The sequence below is a fragment of the Vidua chalybeata genome, chromosome 18 (assembly GCF_026979565.1).
Source record: "Vidua chalybeata isolate OUT-0048 chromosome 18, bVidCha1 merged haplotype, whole genome shotgun sequence".
Classification (NCBI taxonomy): domain Eukaryota; kingdom Metazoa; phylum Chordata; class Aves; order Passeriformes; family Viduidae; genus Vidua; species Vidua chalybeata.
In genome coordinates this window covers 2,748,031-2,768,055 of record NC_071547.1, presented here as the reverse complement: position 1 = coordinate 2,768,055, position 20,025 = coordinate 2,748,031, and the positions used below count along the sequence as shown (strand labels likewise).

General features: G+C 55.3%; 3 protein-coding genes and 1 long non-coding RNA gene across 14 annotated transcripts in view; 2 read left to right on the top strand and 2 right to left on the bottom strand.

The window, feature by feature from the left end:
* Positions 1 to 230: 230 nt before the first annotated feature.
* OGFOD2 (2-oxoglutarate and iron dependent oxygenase domain containing 2) lies at positions 231 to 6,297 on the top strand. 2 transcript variants are annotated; one of them, XM_053959322.1, is made up of 7 exons: positions 231 to 447; positions 526 to 582; positions 2,847 to 2,957; positions 3,435 to 3,534; positions 4,286 to 4,410; positions 4,832 to 5,086; positions 5,659 to 6,297. In XM_053959322.1, exons 1-7 carry the CDS (start codon positions 325 to 327, stop codon positions 5,923 to 5,925), a joined length of 1,038 nt encoding a protein of 345 aa, XP_053815297.1. In that variant the 5' UTR covers positions 231 to 324; the 3' UTR covers positions 5,926 to 6,297. The 2 variants fall into 2 exon arrangements, with proteins under 2 accessions (XP_053815297.1, XP_053815296.1); XM_053959321.1 differs by lacking the exon at positions 5,659 to 6,297 and having other exon boundaries at positions 4,832 to 5,454.
* Positions 6,298 to 7,282: 985 nt separating this feature from the next.
* ARL6IP4 (ADP ribosylation factor like GTPase 6 interacting protein 4) lies at positions 7,283 to 12,940 on the top strand. 2 transcript variants are annotated; one of them, XM_053959325.1, is made up of 6 exons: positions 7,283 to 7,367; positions 9,165 to 9,362; positions 9,693 to 10,034; positions 10,434 to 10,551; positions 11,701 to 11,770; positions 11,958 to 12,940. In XM_053959325.1, exons 2-6 carry the CDS (start codon positions 9,173 to 9,175, stop codon positions 12,012 to 12,014), a joined length of 777 nt encoding a protein of 258 aa, XP_053815300.1. In that variant the 5' UTR covers positions 7,283 to 7,367; positions 9,165 to 9,172; the 3' UTR covers positions 12,015 to 12,940. The 2 variants fall into 2 exon arrangements, with proteins under 2 accessions (XP_053815300.1, XP_053815298.1); XM_053959323.1 differs by lacking the exon at positions 7,283 to 7,367 and adding an exon at positions 7,598 to 7,973.
* On the bottom strand, positions 10,906 to 12,703 carry LOC128797084 (uncharacterized). The gene is made up of 2 exons (XR_008434008.1): positions 12,614 to 12,703; positions 10,906 to 11,725 (listed from the first exon to the last, which is right to left on the bottom strand). It is a non-coding gene; the product is annotated as an uncharacterized LOC128797084 (long non-coding RNA).
* A 59-nt stretch (positions 12,941 to 12,999) lies between the features above and the next one.
* PITPNM2 (phosphatidylinositol transfer protein membrane associated 2) overlaps positions 13,000 to 20,025 on the bottom strand; it is a 125,732-nt gene continuing 118,706 nt past the window's right edge. For all 9 annotated transcript variants that reach the window (XM_053959311.1, XM_053959317.1, XM_053959312.1 and 6 more), the window contains 5 exons: positions 19,866 to 20,014; positions 19,070 to 19,219; positions 18,809 to 18,992; positions 17,477 to 17,605; positions 13,000 to 17,212 (listed from right to left, as the gene is read on the bottom strand). In XM_053959311.1, the coding sequence (XP_053815286.1) occupies positions 16,874 to 17,212; positions 17,477 to 17,605; positions 18,809 to 18,992; positions 19,070 to 19,219; positions 19,866 to 20,014 (951 nt within the window). In that variant the 3' untranslated portion in view covers positions 13,000 to 16,873. The remainder of the gene's footprint in view (positions 17,213 to 17,476; positions 17,606 to 18,808; positions 18,993 to 19,069; positions 19,220 to 19,865; positions 20,015 to 20,025) is intronic.

The window sequence follows — 20,025 nt, the reverse complement described above, 5'->3', positions numbered from 1 at the left end:
GCCGCCCGTGCGCGCCCCCGCCGCCCGTGCGCGCCCCCGCCAGGGGAGCTCAGGGACCGTCTGCAAAGAACCTTCGGCGGCCGCTGCCGCTCCGGGCGGACCCGGCCCGGCCGTGAGGGCTGCGGGGCAGCGGCCGCGCTGCGGGGCCGGGCCGCGGTGGCGTCACGGAGGTGGCAAGAACAACAAGCGTAAAACCGGGGAGGACCGGGCGCGTTCCGCCGCTTTCCGTTTTCGCCCCGGCTGGGAATTTGCCGATGCGCCCTCCCGCGGACGGAAGCGGAGCCCTTTGAGGGCAGGACCGAGACGCCTTCCCCGGCAGGAAACATGTCCGCGGGCCGGCCGTTCCGCGGGTGCGCCTGCTTTTTCACCGACAACATCTTCGTGGGGCGGTTCGGGCTGCACGTGCGGTACCGGGACGGGCCGCAGCTCCGCCGGGACCACGGCCGGGTAGCGCGGGGGGCGGGCGGGGCCGGGGGGAGCGGGCCGCGGCGGCGGCCGCGGCGGTGACGGGCCCGTGTGTTGCAGGCGCTGCGGGAGCGCGGCTGCCGGAGCGAGGAGCAGTTCCGGGACGTGCTGAGGGAGGTGAGCGGCGGGAGCCCCTCAGGGCCACCGGGGCACCGGGCTGGGTTCGGAGGGACGTTACAACTCACCCGCCGCTGTCCCAGGCTGCTCCAAGCGCCAGTGGCCAGCCTGGCCTTGGGCACTGCCAGGGATGGGACAGCCACAGCTGCTCTGGGCACCCTGTGCCGGGGCTTCACCTCCCTCACAGGGAGGAATTTTTCCCCCAAAATGCCATCCCCCCCCCTGCCCTCTGCCAGTGTGAAGCCATTCCCCGTGTCCTGTCACTCCAGCCCTTGGGAATTGTCTCTCTCCGTGGCTTTTTTTTGTCGGCCCCTTGAGGCCCTGCAGGGCCACACTGAGGTCACCGCAAAGCTTCTCCCGCCCAGGCTGAGCAGCCCCGGCGGTGCCAGCAGCGCTGCTCCATCCCGGTGCCCATCCCGGTGCCCATCCCGGTGCCCATCCCGGTGCTCATCCCGGTGCCCATCCCGGTGCCGCTCCGGGCGCTCTGCGGCAGCTCCCGCTCCCTCCTGAGCCGGTCCCGGGGCTGGAGCAGCCCTGGCCCCTCAGGGATCCCCTCAGCACCGGCGCTTCCACACGCCGGGGGTCGGTCCCCGAGGGGGTTTGGGGCTCGCTGGAGCCCCCCAGAGCCGGGGCGCAGCTCCCGGCACCGCGTCCCGATCCAGCCCGGTGCCGGGCGGAGTCCCCAGGGAAGAATTCCCCGCGGGCGCCCATCAGCGAGGAGTTTATTCAGCCGACACCCCGCAATTAAATCCTGTCAGTCAACACATCCCAGCGGCCTCTGAGCCGCTCCCTGCTTGGATTTACCCCGCTGGCTCACAGTGCCCTGGTTTGTCTTTCCTTGTCCCTTCTTGTGCCAATCGTTTTTAAAGGCAGCCCCGAGATGGGATCCTGCAGGAATTCACCCTTTATCACGGAATCCCTGCTTCTTTCCAGGCCAGGGACAGGGATCAGTCACTCACCAGCTCCAGTGTCACCTGACACTAAGGGGACAGACAGGTTCTTTTAGGAATTCTTGGCGGAATGATGGTGCCTGTAAATCATACTGTTAATTAAAGCTTTATTAACTGGATGTTATGATTCATACAGCAGAGAATTTATGAGTAGAACAGCACAGGATTTCCCCAGGCAGAATCAATGGAGCACAACGAGCAATGCAATACAGAATTTATAAAACAAGATCCTAACTTTGGCTGTAATTTATAATCACCTCGGTCCTAAGCACTTTTTAATCACCTGGGCTCTCTGCAGATCTGCTCAGACTTGCATACAAGGTTTGCTGTGTCAATATAAACATCATAAAGGAGACTTAAAAATTACATAAACAAATGTAATTTTAATAATAATAATAATAATAATAATAATAAAAAGGAGTGACTCAGTGCTGGCAGGAAGCAGATGACAGTGGCTGTCCCTGGCTGGGGGAGGGCACAGCTCTCCCTGTCCAGCAGCAATTCCAGACCAAATTTCCCACTTAGAACTTGATACTGGTTTTTTAGGCAGTGCTGGGTTACAGATCCCTGCCCTGTGACCTGGTGCCCAGGGACCTTGGGGCTGGGAGGGAGGGGAAGAGGAAGCAAGCTGAGAAATCTGTTTGATTTGTCTGCTTGGTTCCCAAGACCTTCGGGGCCTGACACTGAGGGAAAGGGAATGAACACAGGAGCTGCTTGGTCCCAGGGAATGGCTGCTCACTCACCCCTCAGTGAGGACTGCTACAAATGAATCTCATGAGGGGGAAATAAACGGGAGGAGCTGCCTGGATCAGCTGTTTGCTCTGAAAGGGCAGCTTAGCCTGTCTCCACCACTCTTAGCAGTAATCCCTTCATGACAGGACTTGTCTCACTCCCAGCAAATGTCTTTATTTTATTGTCAGAACAAAAAAAAACCAAACAAAAAAAAAAACCAAACCAAACCAAACCAAACAAAAAAAAACAACAAAAAAAAAACAACAAAAAAAAAAAAAAAAAAAAAAAAACAAAAAAAAAATTAGGAGGTGTCAGAATGCCTGAAAGGACTGAGACCTCCCAGCTCCTCTTGACACTTCCACAGAAAAGTCCTCAGTCACTTTTTAAGCCACGTGTAAAGGGAACATCAGCTCCTCTCAGGCAATTTGGCTTTCCAGATGTTTGCTGGACTTGTCTTGACCACAGAAAAACAAAGCAAACACTCTGTCTCCCAGAGGTGCCCCCAAACAAAAACAATGAGCAGATCCCTGGAGCTGTTTTACTCACTGATTTCTGACAGTGTGCTCTGTTGTTTACCTGCAGGTTGAGGCAGAAGTGCAGAGAAGAAAACAGTTAACCCATCAGTCAGCGGAACACAGAGCCATCATCTCCAAGTGCTACAAACCAAAACACCCAGAGGTGTACACTCTGCAGGTACACACAAGGTTTGGAATCTCTTTTGCACCCAGAAAAAAATCACCTGAGAGTTTTTATTTTTTGCAGTTTATTTTCCCCTCTCCTCGGGACTGCACAGTGCTAAAGCTGCACTGAATTAAAACACAGGTGTAGCATATGAAAACTGGATTTAAAACTTTAAAAACACGGCAGCACAGTGTGCTCTCCAGGCAGGATTCCTGGTGTTCCAGCCAGGAAAGGCTCTTTTCTGTCATGTCTGTGATAAATCTGGCCAGTTACTCCTAAAAAAACCATGAACTAAAGCAAGCAGCAACTTCCCTGCCCCACCAGGTAAAGCACCAGTGCCATTCTGCATTTCCTGCCGTGGAATTACCCGAGTGTGACTCAGCCTTGCTCCCTAGGGACTGGGTATTTCCCTGGGAGTCCATTTCCCTCTCGGGCTGTGCAGGCTGATTGTGTTTCTGTGTGGTTTTCCCATCCTTCCCTTGACACCAGGATTCCTTCCTGGCCCCAGAGTTTCTGGAAATCGAGAGGTTCTGCACATCTCCAGGTGCTGATCTCCAAGGCCTCCTGAGCTACCTCGAGTCCTTCTCAGGTAAAGAAAACAACACCTCAGTCACACAGATCTCCCTGGTGACAGCTGTTCCCAAGCCCTGTGTGGAACAGCTCTGCTGGGACACAAGCTGAGGCACACAGGATGTTACTCTGCCTCAGGAGGGTCTCTGGAGATGCAGCAGTTCTGCTCTGGATCAGAGGCTGTTTTCTGCTTTCCCATCCCAGCCTGCTGATGTCTCACCAGAGGCTCCAGCTGCAGCAGGGCTGGGGTTTTGGTTGTACCACACCTCACCAGGGAGCCTGCTGAGGGAGCACTGGGAGCCCAGGGAGCTTGGTTTTCCCTCCCCAGGTGCTTTCCCATTGCAGGCAGTTCCTGTGGGTTAGTCTGGGCTGAAACAGCTTCAGTCTAGATTCAGTGTTTGAAAGAGAGCTGGGTTTTCAGCTTCCCTGGAGGCAGCTGTGAAGCTCCCTGCCTACCAGAAAAGCTGCCAAGATGCAGAGGGGAAGAGGCAGAGCTGCCTCCTTTCCTCAAGGCAAAGGACAGGAATGCCTGAGTGCAGAGCTCCTGGATTTATCCAGGGCACCAGTTCCAGACACAGCCTTCTGCTCTGGAAATGGGGGACCAGCACGAGAAACAACAAATACACCTTGGACCTGATCCAGGAAATGGTCCCAGCACAAAGTGGAGCTGTGGGTGTGTGCTCTCACTGCCACCAGCACAGTGCAGCTGGACAGGCAGCCAGGAACACTGGGAATCTCCCCAGCAAACTCTGTCCCCCCTGTCCTGACAGATAAGAGGATCTATCGACTCCCAGTGTTCACAGAGCAGTTCTGCCAGGCCTTGGTGGATGAGCTGGAGAACTTTGAGCAGTCGGATATGCCTAAAGGCAGGCCCAACACCATGAACAACTACGGGGTAGGACTCGCTCCTTGTGCTTCCTTAGGGGCAGCGCTCACTGTGCTCACCTCCTCCCTCCAGTCCAAGGTGGCTCTCATTTCACACTCTGAGTTCACAGAGTTGAGGGCATGTTACAGGGACAAAACAAAGTGGGAATGCAGGGGAAGGGGAGGGAGTTGATATCTCAGAGAAATGAGCACCTTTTCCTCCAAATTTAAATCAGAGACAGTTTTTAAACAACACTCACCTTTTAATTTTATTACTCTGTGTTTTCCCCCATCCCTCTCCACCTTGATCCTCCTTCCTTTTCCCTGGAGCTGGAGCCTTTGCTCCAAAGTGATGTGAGCCAGCAGCAGGGCTGGAGGAGGACGGAGCTCTGAGGAGCAGCAGCAGCAGACGAAGCTGCTGAGCTGCTCCCCCGCTGCTGTCCTCGGCACAGGTTTTGCTGAACGAGCTGGGCATGGACGAGCCTTTCCTGACGCCGCTGCGGGAGCGGCTCCTGCCCATCACGGCCCTGCTGTACCCGGAGCTGGGCGGGGCCTGCCTGGACAGCCACAAAGCTTTTGTGGTCAAGTACTCCCTGCACGAGGACCTGGACCTGAGCTCTCACTACGACAACGCTGAAGTCACCTTGAACGTTTCCCTGGGAAAAGAATTCACAGAAGGAAACTTGTACTTCGGGGATTTCAACCAGGTACTGAGCACGTCCCACTCGCCTCTCCCTCCTCACCCCTCAGCTTCAAGGCATCCACTGTGCTCTACAAAACACTTCTTCACTTCTGACAGTCGAACCTGCTCTGTCCCTTCCCCATTTTCTGCATGGCTTGGTCATACAGGAGCCTCTTTTGCTGCAATGTTCCCATATCCAATACCTGTATTCACTATTTTAAAGAGAGGACAGATGCAGCTTCACAGTAGAAACTGGAGTGAAACAAACCATCCCCTCTTTCTCCATCTGAAACTGTGAGCAGGGAGGTGCTGAGGGAGAGATTTATTCCAGATGTGTCTTCAGCCTAAATCTCTAGCACCTGTTTTTAGGGCAAGAGAGGGGTAGAACTCCCATGCAGCTGTGAAATGTTTGGTTTTTTTTTTAATGTGGGTGTTTTTTCCTTGAATCTCTCTAAAGTCCCTCTGAACTTGGCACTGGGAATGAGGGTTTGCCCTCTCCATGTTGCTCCCTGGGTGCTGTGGGGTGAGAGGTGACAAATTTCAACCATTTGAGGGATTCAACGGTGTGACAGCCAATCCCCCCTGCCTTTGTTCCAGGATCCCACGCCCGTGCCCAAGTACATCGAGGTGGAGCACGTGGGGGGCCGGGGGCTGCTGCACCGAGGGGGGCAGATCCACGGGGCCCTGCCCATCGCCTCCGGGGAGCGCTGGAACCTCATCGTGTGGATGAGGTCATCGGCCGTCAGGAACCAGCTGTGCCCCATGTGCCGCAGGAAACCCGAGCTGGTGGAGGCCGAGGGCTTCGGGGACGGCTTCACAGAGCCCCCGCGGGAGGAGCCCGTGGATGTGTGTGCCCTGGGGTAGCAGGGATGGGCGGGATTTCCCCACGCCGAGCTGCCCAGAGCTCCTTTCTGACCTCCCAGGCTGCACTCGCGGGCTCTGCGGGGCACACGAGTCCTGCAAGGAACAGCTCTCGCCTTGGGAAGGGATGCAGAGCCAGCCCTGCCAGGGATCCAGCTGGAAGAGCTGGAACTCAGCTCCTGAGGGCTCAGGCTGGGGCTGGAGGACTCTGTAAGGCACAGAAACCCCGACTCTGATCCTCTGCTGGAGCCCTGTCAATATTTCCAAGTGCACAAGGAAAACACCCAAAGCTCCTTGGCCTCTCTGCCAACAGCAGCACCCCAGGTCCCGCTGGAAACGGGGAAGAATGGGGCAATAAAACATTTCTCTGCTGTTCTTAGGGCCTCCTGCCAGGGGAGGGGAAGAGCTTTGTGTTGCTGAGTGGCCAGGAAGGATCTGCTCAGGAATGAGATCCAGGTGATTCATAGTGAATTACCATCACTGATGGTAGATGTTTGATGTTTGTCTAACCCAGGCTCAGTAAAATCCACCAGGAGCAACACTGATCCCCCAGGGTGGCTGAGAGATCTCCCAAGGCTTCTTGGAAGCAGAAACTTCCCTTTCAAAGTTTTTGTGAACCTTATTAAGCAGAGCCAGAGCTCTGCGAGCCACCTGCAGCACAGCAGAAATTCCCAGAGGAGGACAAGATGTACATTTAGCTCCCTTTGCTTAAGTTACGTGAGCAAGTGAAAATATAAAATAACTCTGCCAACCTGGTTGCAGCAGCAGACAAGGCCTGGGGCTTCTTAATTTGGCCCCAAGATCCCCCAGGAACTGATGGATTAGAAGGGTCCAGTGCTTTCCCCTCCTTCCTTCCATCTGACTCTTCCACCTACTAAACAAACTAAAGAGGCCAAACATTGTCTGATTTCTCAGTGGAAAATTAACTCAATACATTCGATAGATGCTGCTGGGTTTGTGAGGGGCTTTTCCATTGATGCGTTCAGTGCAGCAGTTAGAGCACAAGGGCAGTCACATCGGTGCTGGTGCAGGGCTGAAGGCGAGCGGGTGCAGCTCGCACAAAAGGTGTTTTTTGGGGCTCTCCCAGCGGCCCCGCTGGATTTTGGCCGGGGCTGCCATTAGCACAGGGCGCTGATGAGCTGCTCATTAGCAAAGCTCATTAAAATTACACCGGGGGAAGGAAAGCGGCGGTTGTATCTGAGCGAGGAGTCGCTACCAAGAAACGCACTCTCGAAGCCTTCACCTCGTTCACTGGCGGACGTGAGCGCTCCCGATCTGCTCGAATCCACCCCAAAAACTGAGCTGCGCCCCGGGCGAGGCGGCCCCCGGAACCAAAGATCGCGGCCCGGCTGCCGCCCGGCCCCGCGCGCGGCGGACAGAGGCGGGAGGCGGCCAGCGCGGCCCCGGCGGCGGGAGCCCCGCTCGGGGCGGCGGGACCCGGCCCGGTGAGTCCCCGCTCCCTCCCGCTCCTCTTACCTGCGGCGGGGCCGGGCCGGGCTGGGCCGCCTGAGGACACCGGAGAAGGGCGGGCCTGGGGGGCACAGGCCCGAGCGCTGCGGCGGCCCCGGGGCCGGGGGGGCGCATAAAGAGCTGCGCACTTAAAGGGGCCGCGCCTGGAGCCGCGCGCGCAGAACGCGCCCGCGGAGCTCTTAAAGGGCCAGAGCACCTCGTACTGAGCTCTTAAAGGGACAGTGCACCTCATGCCGAGCTCTTAAAGGGCCAGAGCACCTCGTACTGAGCTCTTAAAGGGACAGTGCACCTCATGCCGAGCTCTTAAAGGGGCAGCGCACCTCGTGCCGAGCTCTTAAAGGGCCAGAGCACCTCGTGTTGAGCTCTTAAAGGGCCAGCGCACCTCGTGGCGAGCTCTTAAAGGGCCAGCGCACCTCGTGTTGAGCTCTTAAAGGGACAGAGCACCTCGTGGCGAGCTCTTAAAGGGCCAGCGCACCTCGTGTTGAGCTCTTAAAGGGACAGAGCACCTCGTGTTGAGCTCTTAAAGGGACAGAGCACCTCGTGGCAAGCTCTTAAAGGGCCAGCGCACCTTGCGTGCCGGGGTGAGCACGGGGACAGCCCCTGCAGCCGCCTGGCTGGGCCTGGGCAGAGCTGGCTGGGCAGGAGGAGTCGCTGTGGGCCCCGCCTGGTGCCAGGGTGGGGGTGAGAGCCCGGCTTGGGGCACAGCCAGCCTGGGATGCTGCTGGGGCGGATTTGGGACTGGTCACTGGGATGCTGCTGTCTGAGCCCAGCTCCGGATCACTGATCCTGCTGCTGTGGGTGTATTACAATGTGTTACAGGTTTTTTTCCTGTTGCCACAGCCAGAATGGAAAGATCCAAGCCCCTAAACGTTGTCCCCAGCAAGGCCCTGGTGCAAGGGGCGGCTGCTGGGTGTGTGTGTGTGGAGGACTCATCCTCTCATCCTTCCCTGCGTGCCTGTAATGGTTGTGATTGGTTCTGGGTTTTTTTTTTTTTTTTTTTCTGATTGAAATTTCCCTGTGGAAATCAATCAAAGGTCTGATTTGCTTGGGAGCAAATCCAAATTGCTGCCTGGGAATGTTGAGGTGGTAAACAAACAATTCATTAAATGTGCTGGTTGGAAGGTGGCTGTGAGAAAGCGTTTCCCAGCTCCTGCTCTGCCCACGGTGCCAGTTTGTTTTTTAAATTAATGAGAGCATGGCTCACAGTGGCCTGGGGCCGCCGGCATCCCTGGGGCTGATGGAGAGGGGTAACAGCTCAATGCATCATCTGTTTTCTAAGAGTAAATTGGAATATTAACAATTCATTCTTCCCCTTGGCTGGTGCCTGCTCGCAGCATTTGAAGTGCCGGGGCGGTTGACTCGGGGAGGACGTTCTGTGCTGGCCGTGCTGCGCTGTCCCTCACCCCCTGCCCGTGCCCGTCTGTGCCACAGCTGCTGCTGGCTCGCCTGGAGTGACCCCGGGCACGGCCCTGCTGCTGACACAGCCCCACCCTCCAGGGACAAACAGCAGGAGCGCAGGGAAAACGCGCTGGAAGGTTTTTCCTGGTGGAAAACCCGCCTGGGGACAGTTGTGTGAGGCAGCTGTCCCTGTGCCAGCTCCCTGCCCAGGGCTCCCTGTTGGGGGCTGGTGGAACTGCCCGAGGCCGTGGCTGTGCAGAGCAGGGAGGGACTTTGACAGGAGCAGGATTGCCAGGGCTGGTGGCTCAGACTGGAGAGAAGGGTTTTGGGGCTGCTGGGCAGGGTTGGCTCCCTGATGTGACCCCTTCCCCCAGGAGCTGCCATGGCCCACAGCCGCTCTCGGAAGCGGTCGCGGAGCAGGAGCAAAAGCGATTCTCGGAGCAGGCAGGAGAGGAAGGAGAAGAAAAGGAGGAAGAGCAGCAAGGACTCGCAGCAGGGCAGCAGCTCTCCACTGAGGAAGAGGATCTCTGGCTCTCACGGACACACCTCGAGCTCGGCAGCAGCCAGGGAAGGTGGGGAAGGCCCCTGAGCCTGTGCTTTCACCACATTTCCCTGGGGCAGGTGCACAGAGAGGGCCCAGGAGAGAGAAGAGGGTCCCTGGTTCTAGTTGGTGTCACCTTGTCCTGCACTTTGTGCCCACTTTGGTCCCGTTCTGACAAGTGCAGAGCCCTCAGCCCCTCCATGAGCTGACCTGGCTGGGACCACAGAGCATCCTGGGTTGAACGTGGGCACAGAGGGGAATTCCAGGCAGGAAAAAAACCAGGCTGGGAGGGAGATAAACCAACATCTCTGCTGCTGCAGGGCCAGGGCTGCTCCACTCACCCTCTTCTTGTGTATTGCAGAAAAGAAAAAAGAAGGAAAGGACAAAAAGAAGAGGAAGGCCAGTACCTCTTCCTCTGGTACATCTTCTTCCACCGGCCCTTCCTCATCTTCCTCTTCCTCCAGCTCCTCTTCTGATGACTCCAGTGACAGTGACTCCAAAGTGAAGAAGAGTCAAGACAGCAAAAAGAAGCGAGTGAAACAGAAAGATAAAAAGAAGAGGAAGAAGAAGAAGAAAAAAATAAAGAAGAAATCAAAAAAGAAGGCAAAGGAGAGGGCTAAAGAGGAGAAAGCCAAGGGAGAAGAGGTGCCTGGCCCCTCGCTGGAGCAGTGGCAGAAGGAATCAGTGGTGGACTCTGGGCCAGGTAACGAAGCTCTTTTCCTCCTGCTGGAGCCTGGGCTGGTCCCTGTCCATGAGGGGTGTCTGAGGGAAGCAGGGCTGGGTACAGGGAGGAGCCCCAGGCTCCCCTCCCTCCTGTGTACGGTGCCCACCTTTGAGCCACACTCAGAGACTGATTTGTTAAGTGTTGGGATGTGGTTTATAGCTGTGAGTGGGGAACAAAGAGGCCAAAAGGAAGGACACAGCAGTAAATCCTGGCAAAGCTGGTCCTGCCTTTGGGATGTGACACGTCCCTTTCTTTGAGAGGTTTGTCACCAGACCCCGAGCACCGCCGGGAATCGGGTGTGGAATGTTGTCTGTGGGCTGAAGCCCTGGTGCTGTGCCCTCTCCTGGAGCACAGCTCTGACTGAGCACTGCGCTCCAGTTCTGACAGATGAGCAGAAATCCCGGATCCAGGCCATGAAGCCAATGACAAAGGAGGAGTGGGACGCGAGGCAGAGCGTCATAAGGAGAGTGGTGGATCCCGAAACGGGGAGAACCAGGTATGACCCTGGGGAAAAGGGAGATGGGTTCTCCATTCCCATCCATGCTGAGTGGGCTGCAGGCCTGCAGGATGCCTGTCCATGGCACTGCTTCCTTCAGCAGCAAAGGCCTGAGCCAACCCCTCACATGTCCCCCCTCATCAGGCCTGGTGTGACTTACCCAGAAAGTGACACAATGACACCAAATCATGGAATTGTGCTGGGGCTCCACACCAGGGACACTGGGCTGTGTCCCAGTATCCCACTGCTGCATCCAGTTACCTTTCAGCTCCAAAGCCCTGGGCCCTGGTTAACACCCAGGTGGGAATGAGGAGCATGTGCCCTGTGGGGTTACAGACAGCGATCAAACCCAAGTTCATTTGACTGCCAAATAGAAATGACCCAATTTTTAATAAACTGCATCTTCTCAGCAAGCAGAAAACGTCATGCTGAAGAGAATTGGGTATGACAAGTCCAGTCTTAAAATAGAAGGCAGCCTGCAGGGCTCAGGGAGGTGTGGAACAAAGGTCGGTTCCCTGTAAGGCACATAATGAAGACAATTAAATTTCTGTTCATGTCTGGAGGTGTGAGCCGCCTCCAACACTGCTTGGAATTTGCTCAGCAAGATATTCCCCGGCCTGGCTGCATTTCAGGCCTCAACTGGCTCCTGTTTCTGAATGGCTTTGCAGTTTCCTGGGGCAGTCAGGACCACACCTGAATTCTATGAAAAAAAATAAGAGGTTTTTGCATGGGTTGAGGCCCTGTGGATTGTAGGGTGACAGGGGATGCTTTTCTTAGGAGTGTGTTGCTGAGCCAGTGTGACTGACTGCACACAGCAGGCAGTGCCCACAGCCTGGGGCAGAGCCAGCTGGCCCTCAGTTCTCAGGGGAGCACTCCTGGCCTTGCTGCAGTGTGGTGACATTAATCCCGTGGGAGCAATGGCAAAGCCTGCTGCGCTGTTTAAGCTTGATACAAAAACAAAGTCACAAAACACAATGTCAGGGGTGGGTCAGCACTGGCCTTGCCTGGAGGTGCAGCAGCCCAGCACCTGCTCCTGGGTCTGGGGGAGCTGGGGCACAGCAGGTGCCCTCGGGGTGGGGGTCAGCACCTTTGCAGCTGCAGGAACTTGCCAGTACCCTCATGGCTCCTGGGCCTGTGCTTGTCTTGCAGGCTCATTAAGGGGGACGGGGAAGTCCTGGAAGAAATCGTCAGCAAGGAGAGACACAAGGAGATTAACAAGGTAGTGGGAACTGGCCACCAGCATGAGCTGCACGGGGTGGCTGGGCACAGCCAGGGAGCTGCTGCTCCCAGAGGGGTTGTGCCTCCACCCTGGGGACAAGCTGAGCCCTGGCAGTACTGCCAGGGCCCCTGGGGTGGTGCTGGTGGTCCTGCAGCCCTGGGCAGGGAGTGCTGTGTGTCCCTTGCAGCAAGCCACGCGTGGGGACGGGCTGGCCTTCCAGCTGAGGACGGGGATGCTGCAGTGAGGGCAGGCACCAGCCAGCCCAGGAGCCCATCCTGCTGCCCCTGCCAGCCCAGGGGAGCCTCTGGACCATGCAGACAGCACCGTGTCAAGATGTTCCCCAGGGGCCCTTTCCAGCTGCTCTGTAAGTTACTGACTGGGAAGGAGAGTGACTTTAGTGGCTCATCTCCCAGAAAACAGCTTCTCCCCTCCCTGTCCCAGCTCAGGCCAGTGTGGCTGTAATGTACCTGAGCCATTTGCCCCGATGCTCCTCTGCATTCTGGAGGAGCTCAGCAGCACCCAGGGGACAGGCTCGAGGGTGCTGAGCACCTCAAGGTGCTTTGGGGGGCAGGAGCCAATGTTGTGGCCAGGACAGGGTGTGCACCAAGGCCACAAACACGCAGCTGGCTGCCACTTCTTCCCTTCAGGGGTTGCCCATGGCCCTTTCCCTGCTGGATCTGGCTCACAGGCCCCTTGCACTCACTGGCCCTGCTCAGAGAGGAGTGGCTGTGGCTCTGCTCAGGCTGCAGCTCCTCTGCACCCCTGAGTGCCACCCTCCACTGTGCCCTGGGGCTTCTCCCAGCCTTCCTGCAGCTTCACCTCCTCGGGTAGGGGAGCACTGACCTGGCACACTGCACTGGCATCTGTGCAGGTGTGCTTTGTGGAGAGGTGGCTTTGCCTTGCTCTCTGCTCCTGCATGCAACTCGTGTCCCTTCCCCACAGCACAGGCTCTGGGCAGCGCTGGGGCTCTGGGCTTCTCAGGGCCCAGGGCTGCCGTGAAGCAAACACTGCAGCCTTTTCCCTTGCTGGAAAGTCCATAAATCTATAAACTGTAAAAAAGAAAAGGAGAAATGGGTTAAAGGACAAATGGGGCATGCAGGACTGATCTCCACAGAGGCTTTCCTCATTCTGTTCATGGCTGTAACCCCATTAAACTGGCACGTGCTCACATTTGATGAGTTGTCCGTTTCTAGAGTATTCCCCCACCCCAAAAAAAAGCAGACGGAGAGGAGCCTTCCCATTTCTTTAATCTGTGTAACTCACAATGGTACTGTACACAAAGCACACCAGGCATTGGAACGATGCACTAACAGCAAGGAGGAGAAGGAAGTTGTACAGAAGGTTTGCCACACACACGCGAGTCATCGGCACGGCACACGCGGGGCGTACCCGGCGCCCTCGGGCATCCCCCCGCTGGTTCCCCACGCACAGCTGGTACCCCTAGAGCAATTTTTTATAAATAAAATATAACTAACATTGTTGGAATATAAAACTGACAGTCGAAGGTATCAACAGGCAGAGGGAGGGGACCGTAAGGCTTCTAGAACTAATAGGAAATGCAGCAAACAGTGGCGATACCTGAAGAAGGGGCTGCTACAGCAAGCACGGCGGCTGCTGGGAGGGTGGTGGTGACCCTTTGGCTGATTTCTGCTCTGGGCTCGCGCCCCCGACACTGTAAACGGTTTTTGGTATTAGGATTTCGCCTCATCTGACTGAGTGATCTGAGCAAACCCAGGAAAATGACTCGGGAGGGAATGCACGGGCTCCTCTCACTGGTTTTTTAAAAGACTTTAAAGGGACAGCGTCAGGTAGAAAGTCCGGCCTAAGGGTGCAGTAATATAAAAAGCTGCTTTTCATAAAAAATCTGAGCTCCGCAGCAGAGTTTGATTCCCATGGAAACGGAAAAGCAACCCCAAAGCCCGAGGCTGTGTTGTGCTGATGTGCAGAACAGGACGCGCGCCGTCACCGAGGGCTGCCCAGACAATGGCCGAGGGAGGAGGACAAGAAACTTCCCATTCTCTCCTTTCAAAGCAAACAAGTTACTCATAACAAGGATAAATTAGGTCTTTACCCTGACAGTGCCCCTTTAGTAAGGATGGAATATACATTCATCTTTGCCTCACCACGTCCAAACGGATCCTCTTCCATACACGTGGAAAGGCGTCGGGTCACATGCATTGCTCTCCAAAACAGCTCGGGACAAACAGGTTATAAACACAGAGTTAAACTATTGCTATTGTTCTGTGAGTGCTGATCTCTGCTTCAGAGGGATGAGTGCCAGATGGGGGCGGCTGAGGATTGAGCGATGGAGATGGGGATGGACTGAGTTGGTGAAGAAAAACTTACTGGCATTATTTCCTGGTAACTACACCACCTCCCAGGGTATTATTGCAGCAATAAAGGTCCTGCTCTACAATTGCTTCTCCGCGTTGGATCCGTACGATGGCAACGGATGGGGGGCCAGGGGAAGGACCTGGGCAAGGTTCAAGAAGCTCAACAAAGGATGAGGACAGAGGTGCTGTGATTGTCAGGCTAACTGTTAGGAGCTGTTTAAAACATGAAGTGATGGAGAGGGTGAGTATCATATTGCACTTCTGCATTCATTGACAGTTACATTAAACTTGGTCCATAAAATAATTGCTTTGTACATAATGCCTGAAACAAAAAGCTACATTTTTTAAATATTAATAAACCCTGAAGGTTCCAGTCCCTCCAGACATTTTTTTTCCTCTACATAAATAAATAACTTTCAATTTTATATATCCACTTTTTTATGTTGAACATTTACATTCGCCTCTGTTTTACACTATCTACACATAAGAAAATGTGAACATCTCATCAACTGGAAAATGTACAGGTCGTGCCTTGGTTCTGGACTTGGAGGAAAGGTGAATTTTGCAAAGGCCATATCCAAATTTGAAGAAATTATTTAGTGATGTGGTTTGGTGACTTCACAGGATGGATTGTGGCTTGGCTTCTTATTCAGATGGCATCTGTTTGATAGAACATTTGGCTAGCAAAAAGCTGGGACAAATTCACATTGTTTTCAAACCCAGTAAAAGCTCTGGATGTACATTCAGAGAGAGCCAAGCTGAGTCAGCAGAAAGGGAAGTCAGTTTCTGGTAACAAAAAGTCATCAGGTACATTCTGTACTTGGACAATTACCAAAGAGAAGTGGTTAAACGTTTTGCAGTTGGGTCTGAGCGCTCCAGGGGCTCTGATGCCGGCGGCAGCTCCGCACTGTCCCTGCTCTGCCTCGGCCTGGACCCTCCACACCACGAGCACATGAGCTGGATGAGTTGGATTTGTCTACCGTGGCCCAGAGGCAGTGAGCAGAGCAGCGTTCACAGTGCTGTGTATCTCAGTGCGGCCGTCCTGCACCGTTCTTATTGAAACTGGTAAGAAAATGAAGCAGCCAGTCTAAAAAATTCTCTGTTATAAATAAGATCCTCGTAAGTAGAAAGTGATATAAAGACAGGAGAGTGTGGTGGGGAAAGCGGGGTTACACACAGTCAGGGAGCTCGGTAGGACTAGAAAATCTCCACGTGAAGAGGCCAGCTGGAGTCTGTGAATGGGCACCGTGGAACCCCCTGTGTGGATGACCCCCCGCCCCGGGAGGTGTGTGCAAGGAGGGAACCTTCGCTGGCCCCGGGAGGGACAGGACTGAGGGGCTTTCTGGCCAGCCCTGGCTCCAGGCACTGTTCTCTGTCCTTGTCTGGGTGTCACCGGGGTGCCAGCCCTCTGCCACGCGCCCACCGGCTCGCTGCAGCAGCACAAACCCCGTGCCTCAGGCACATCCACTGAGAAACACACCAGAAAAATTAAGATATGGCCTTTTCTTAAGGTTGCCTGACGTTGTTGGCACACTTCCTTACAGTCTCCTTACTGCTGGAAAAACTTCTGCACAGATTGCTTGTTGTTTTTTTTTTTAAATATATACATATATATATATGTGTGTGTGTGTGTGCATATAGGTATAGATATCCACACACACCCTGGCTTAGCAATATTTCATTGTCATGCACTACAAACACTGGTGTAGCTACATGAGATGGTAACAGGTTTCCATTCTAAAAATCATCAGTGCAAAAAACAATGAGGTTTTACAGTTCAGTAACTATAGGTAAAAGAAGCGAGTCTAGTTCCCATGAAAGCTGCTACTGAACTTGGAGAGAACCTGGGAAGAAAAAAGGTCTCAGAGGTGGACGTTGAGAAAGTCAGACCCTGCATTTGGATGAGAAGAACTGCAATGCAATCCAGCTGCTGAGTGCCTTCAGCTGCTTCCAAATATATGGTGGTTACTTGTTGGAATTAATACATAGCGAGACTATTTGGAGACTTCAACAGCAATTAAGTGTCTGAGGTTTGTAACAGCTCAAACAAAATAGCTTGTATTCCTCTTTTAATAGGTCAACACAATAAATTCCATCGGCTTCTAAAAGATCTGTTTAAAAAATAACAGTAATAACAATAACGACCCCGCTGTCTTGGGCACGAGTCTGCCGACATTCTGCCTCTGCCAACGGCCTCGATGCAGCTTCAGCTTTGCACTGCACCAGCTCCCCGAGAAAGTGGCTGCACCTGGAGCTCTGTGTCCAGGAAAAGCTCTCGGTCGCTCTGCCTGGCACAGCCCAGGACAAATCCCTCGCTGGGGCCAGGGGAGCGGCGCGTTACCCAACCCCAGAGCCCCCATCTGACTCCCGGGACAGCCCAGAACAAGCTCCCCCAGCCTCGTGCCCTGTTCCTGTGGCTCTGAGGACAGCACTCGGTCACCGTGTGGGAGCGATGGCTAACAAGGCGAGGAGGCACCTATTTACAGTCACTGACCCTGGATGAGAGAAGGAGGCAGGAGAGAGCGCCGTCCTGATCTGGAGACTTCCCCCCGATTTCCAGCTGCTCCTCGGGCTCATGCTGCACAAACCTGACGCTTCCGCTGCAAGGCCTGCACGTTCTGTGTGGGAAACATCCCCTCTCTTCCCAGAACACCGTGTTTATTAGAGTAGCACCATATTTACCCTTCCAGCCCGAAACACTGGCCTCGTCCCTCTTTCCTTTTATTTTCTCCTCTGGTGGCTGCAGCCGACAATCCTGGCTCTGGCCCGGCTACTTCTGCCCCAAGAGGCCAGACTCCAGCCGGGACGCGGCGCTGCGGCCCCAGCAGCCCGTGGCGATGCTCATGCTCCTCTGGCTGCGCTCCCTGTCCCTGTCCTTGTCGCTGTCCGACTGGCTCTGGGTGCGCTCGGGCCGGTGGCCGGCGCCGCCGGCCGCGGGCTGGGAGGAGATGGTGCGCAGGAGGTGGTTCCTCTTGCGCAGGAACTCGGCCTGGCTGGGCAGCCCGAAGCTGCCCTTGCGCAGCGCCATGCGCGTGGTGTTCTTGGCGGGGCGCGCGCGGTGGTTGTACTCCAGCTGGGCCAGGTGGGCTGCGTAGCCCTCCGTGATGAACTGCGGGGCGAGGGCAGGCGTTAGAGGGGTGGGACACGTTTCCCTGAGAGCCACTGGCAGCCAGAGATGTTCACTCTGCCAGGTTCTCTGGGGTGACCGGCCATGGCACCGCTCGGACCCATTATGTGGCCCTGCTACCTGGACAGCTCCCGCCCTGCTGGCCAACACTAGCTCAGTCACCAGACTTGTGATGACCAAATTCCCACCTCCCTCCCATGGGAAGCCCTTGGCAGCACCTCAGGGCTCAGCCAAGTTGGCTCCTACCTGACACTGGCTCTGCAGCTTCTTGGTGGGTCGGCCAACGATGTAGATGTGCGTGGGCGGGAGGCTGATGGAGCTGTACACGGAGATGTCCTTGGTGGATCCATACGCTGCGTGGATCCTCATGTGCAGCTGGGGGACAGAAAGCAGCACAGGGTCAGAACACACTGGCACCCCGTGCTGCTCAGCAGGCTGGGCTTTGGGTTTTCCAATAGCATTTGTGGGAATCTCAGGTCACTGGAACTAATGCAAGTTCCCAGCTGGATAATGAACCACCCAGGGAAGAGCTAATTAACAGAGCTGGGGATGTTTACAGGCCGTGACAAGAGGAGTGACAGCGATACAAGAACAGATCTCCACTTGCTGATCCATGGCCTTCCCTTGAGGTCTGCGGGGGGCCAGGATGCTGCACACTTCCCTGCTGTCACTGGGGGAGAGGAGCTGCAAGCCTGTGCAGGAATCATTAGCCAGAATGTTCCCCTCCACAGCCGAGCTGCTCTTACCTGCTGGGCAGAGGGAGAAGGGATAGGCAGCAAAACCTGCTGCTTTTCAGGGTTGTCTCTTTGCCTCGACTCCAAGCAGAGAGCAGCTCCTGGACAACCCCTTCTGTAGTGGGCTGGAGCAGGGGCTGGCAGGGGAGGTGTGGACATTGGTGCCACCACACACTGGCCAGCTTTGAGCCCAGAACCAGAGATCAGGGAGATGGAAAAATAATTTCTGACCCTGGTCCCAAACTTGTGGAGGACCAGAAAGCGACTGAGGGCCAGCTGATCCCTCCACTGACACTCAGGCCAAAAAGGAAGCCTAAGAAAGTTAAGGACAGGCTTTTCCTGCTAATCAAGGCAGGGCAAGTGCTTGGGACACTGGCAGCTCCTTTGCCTGCCAGACACAAAAAACTTTGTTCTATCTGGAGCTTCCCTGAGGCTCTGGGCTGAGCAATATCAGGACCTCCCAAGGGTCAAAGGCCTGGAAGATCTCTACCAGCAAAGCCATTTCTGCAGCAGCTCCATCCCCTCTCAGTCTCCACCACAGGCAGCCAAAAAAACAACAAGCAGGTGAAAAAAGTGCATGTGGTGGGGGAAGGGAGGCTCTGCTGCCTCTGTTCCATTAGGGGTTTGAGGAGCAGTGATGAAATGGAGCAGTGCAGAGCAGAGGCAACACAATTTAACAGCATAGACACTTTTGTAGAGCAATAAAGGAATGAAAATAAAATGAACAGATTAATCTTCCACTGCAGGTCACATTGCTGCCAGGAGACTGGTGCTGACAGTGGCGGTTGGACGAGGAGCAATCGAAACCCGTGCCACGATCCTGCTTCAGCAGAGGCAGGCTTACGTCGGTGATGAGGGATTTCAGGAAGTTGGCCTTGTGCCGCAGCGGGTCGTGAACCAGCCCATCACAGAAGGACACGATCCCGTGGGGGAAGTTGTGCTGTGCTAACCACGCCACCACCCTCTGCTTCTGCATGTCAGGGCGGCCCGTGACATAGATAATGAGGTAGCCGAGGTCTTGCCAGTGCCTGGAAGGAAAGCCACGAGTCAACAAGTTGCAGAGTGAGGCCGGTGTCAGATCAGCTGCCCCAGGCCCTGCCCTGACCTTACAACGTCCACGGCCCCGGCGCGGACTTTGGGGTCGCTGCCCATGATGGACACGCTGGCTGCGAAGGAGCCGTCGATGCTGAACACCACAAACTCCGTCCCCTTGGGCAGCACCGTGATGTAGCTGTCAGCAAACGTGTGGTCACCCCTGAGGGAAGGGAGGCAGGTGTTTAGAGGCATCAAAATATCCAGAAGGCATCACCAGGACCTGCGGAGCACCACCAGCCCGAAGCAGCTCCCACATCTGACCCAAAGGCTCCAACAGTGATGCCACACTTGGTTAGAGCAGGAGCAGGCACTGTGTGAGGGTCTCTGTGTTCAAGTGAGGGTGGATTAGCACTCCTTGGCAGCAGAGACTCAAAAGTTACCCCCAGAAAAACATTGCTGGGTTCACCACCAAGAAGATGCTCCCCTCCTCCCCCTCCCAGAGCCCAACACCAGCAGTGGAGCTGAGCTGGAGCCCCTGGGCTGTGAATCATCACGAGTACAAATTCCTGTCCCTCAAGGACAAGTTTATGATCTTTAAAATATGCTCAGTCGTGCAGTTTTGCAGATGGCCACGAGGCCCTGTGGTGCAGAAGACCTGCTCCTGCAGCGGGAGCTCAATTCCCGTGCTGGTGGTGATGCAGGAGCCAGAATAAAATGTGCATTTTCCCCTTGCAGCTGCAGAGTACAAATGGCTTTGCCTGTGTTGCTGACAAACCAGGCTCTGAACCCACCCAGCAACAGGAGGGACCATGTTCTACAGCCATCCAATTCCTCTCTGCTCTTCCCGCAAGCCCCAGGCCCCTCACCTGACCACCATCTTGACGGGGTAGACGCCGATGCCCAGGCGCCGCTCCTCGGGGATCACGTAGGAAATCCTGCCACTGCTGTTGCTGATCTCCGTGTCAAAGTACACCCACTCCCCTGACGGTGGCTGGGTCATGATGTGGATGTCCACCTGGGGACAGC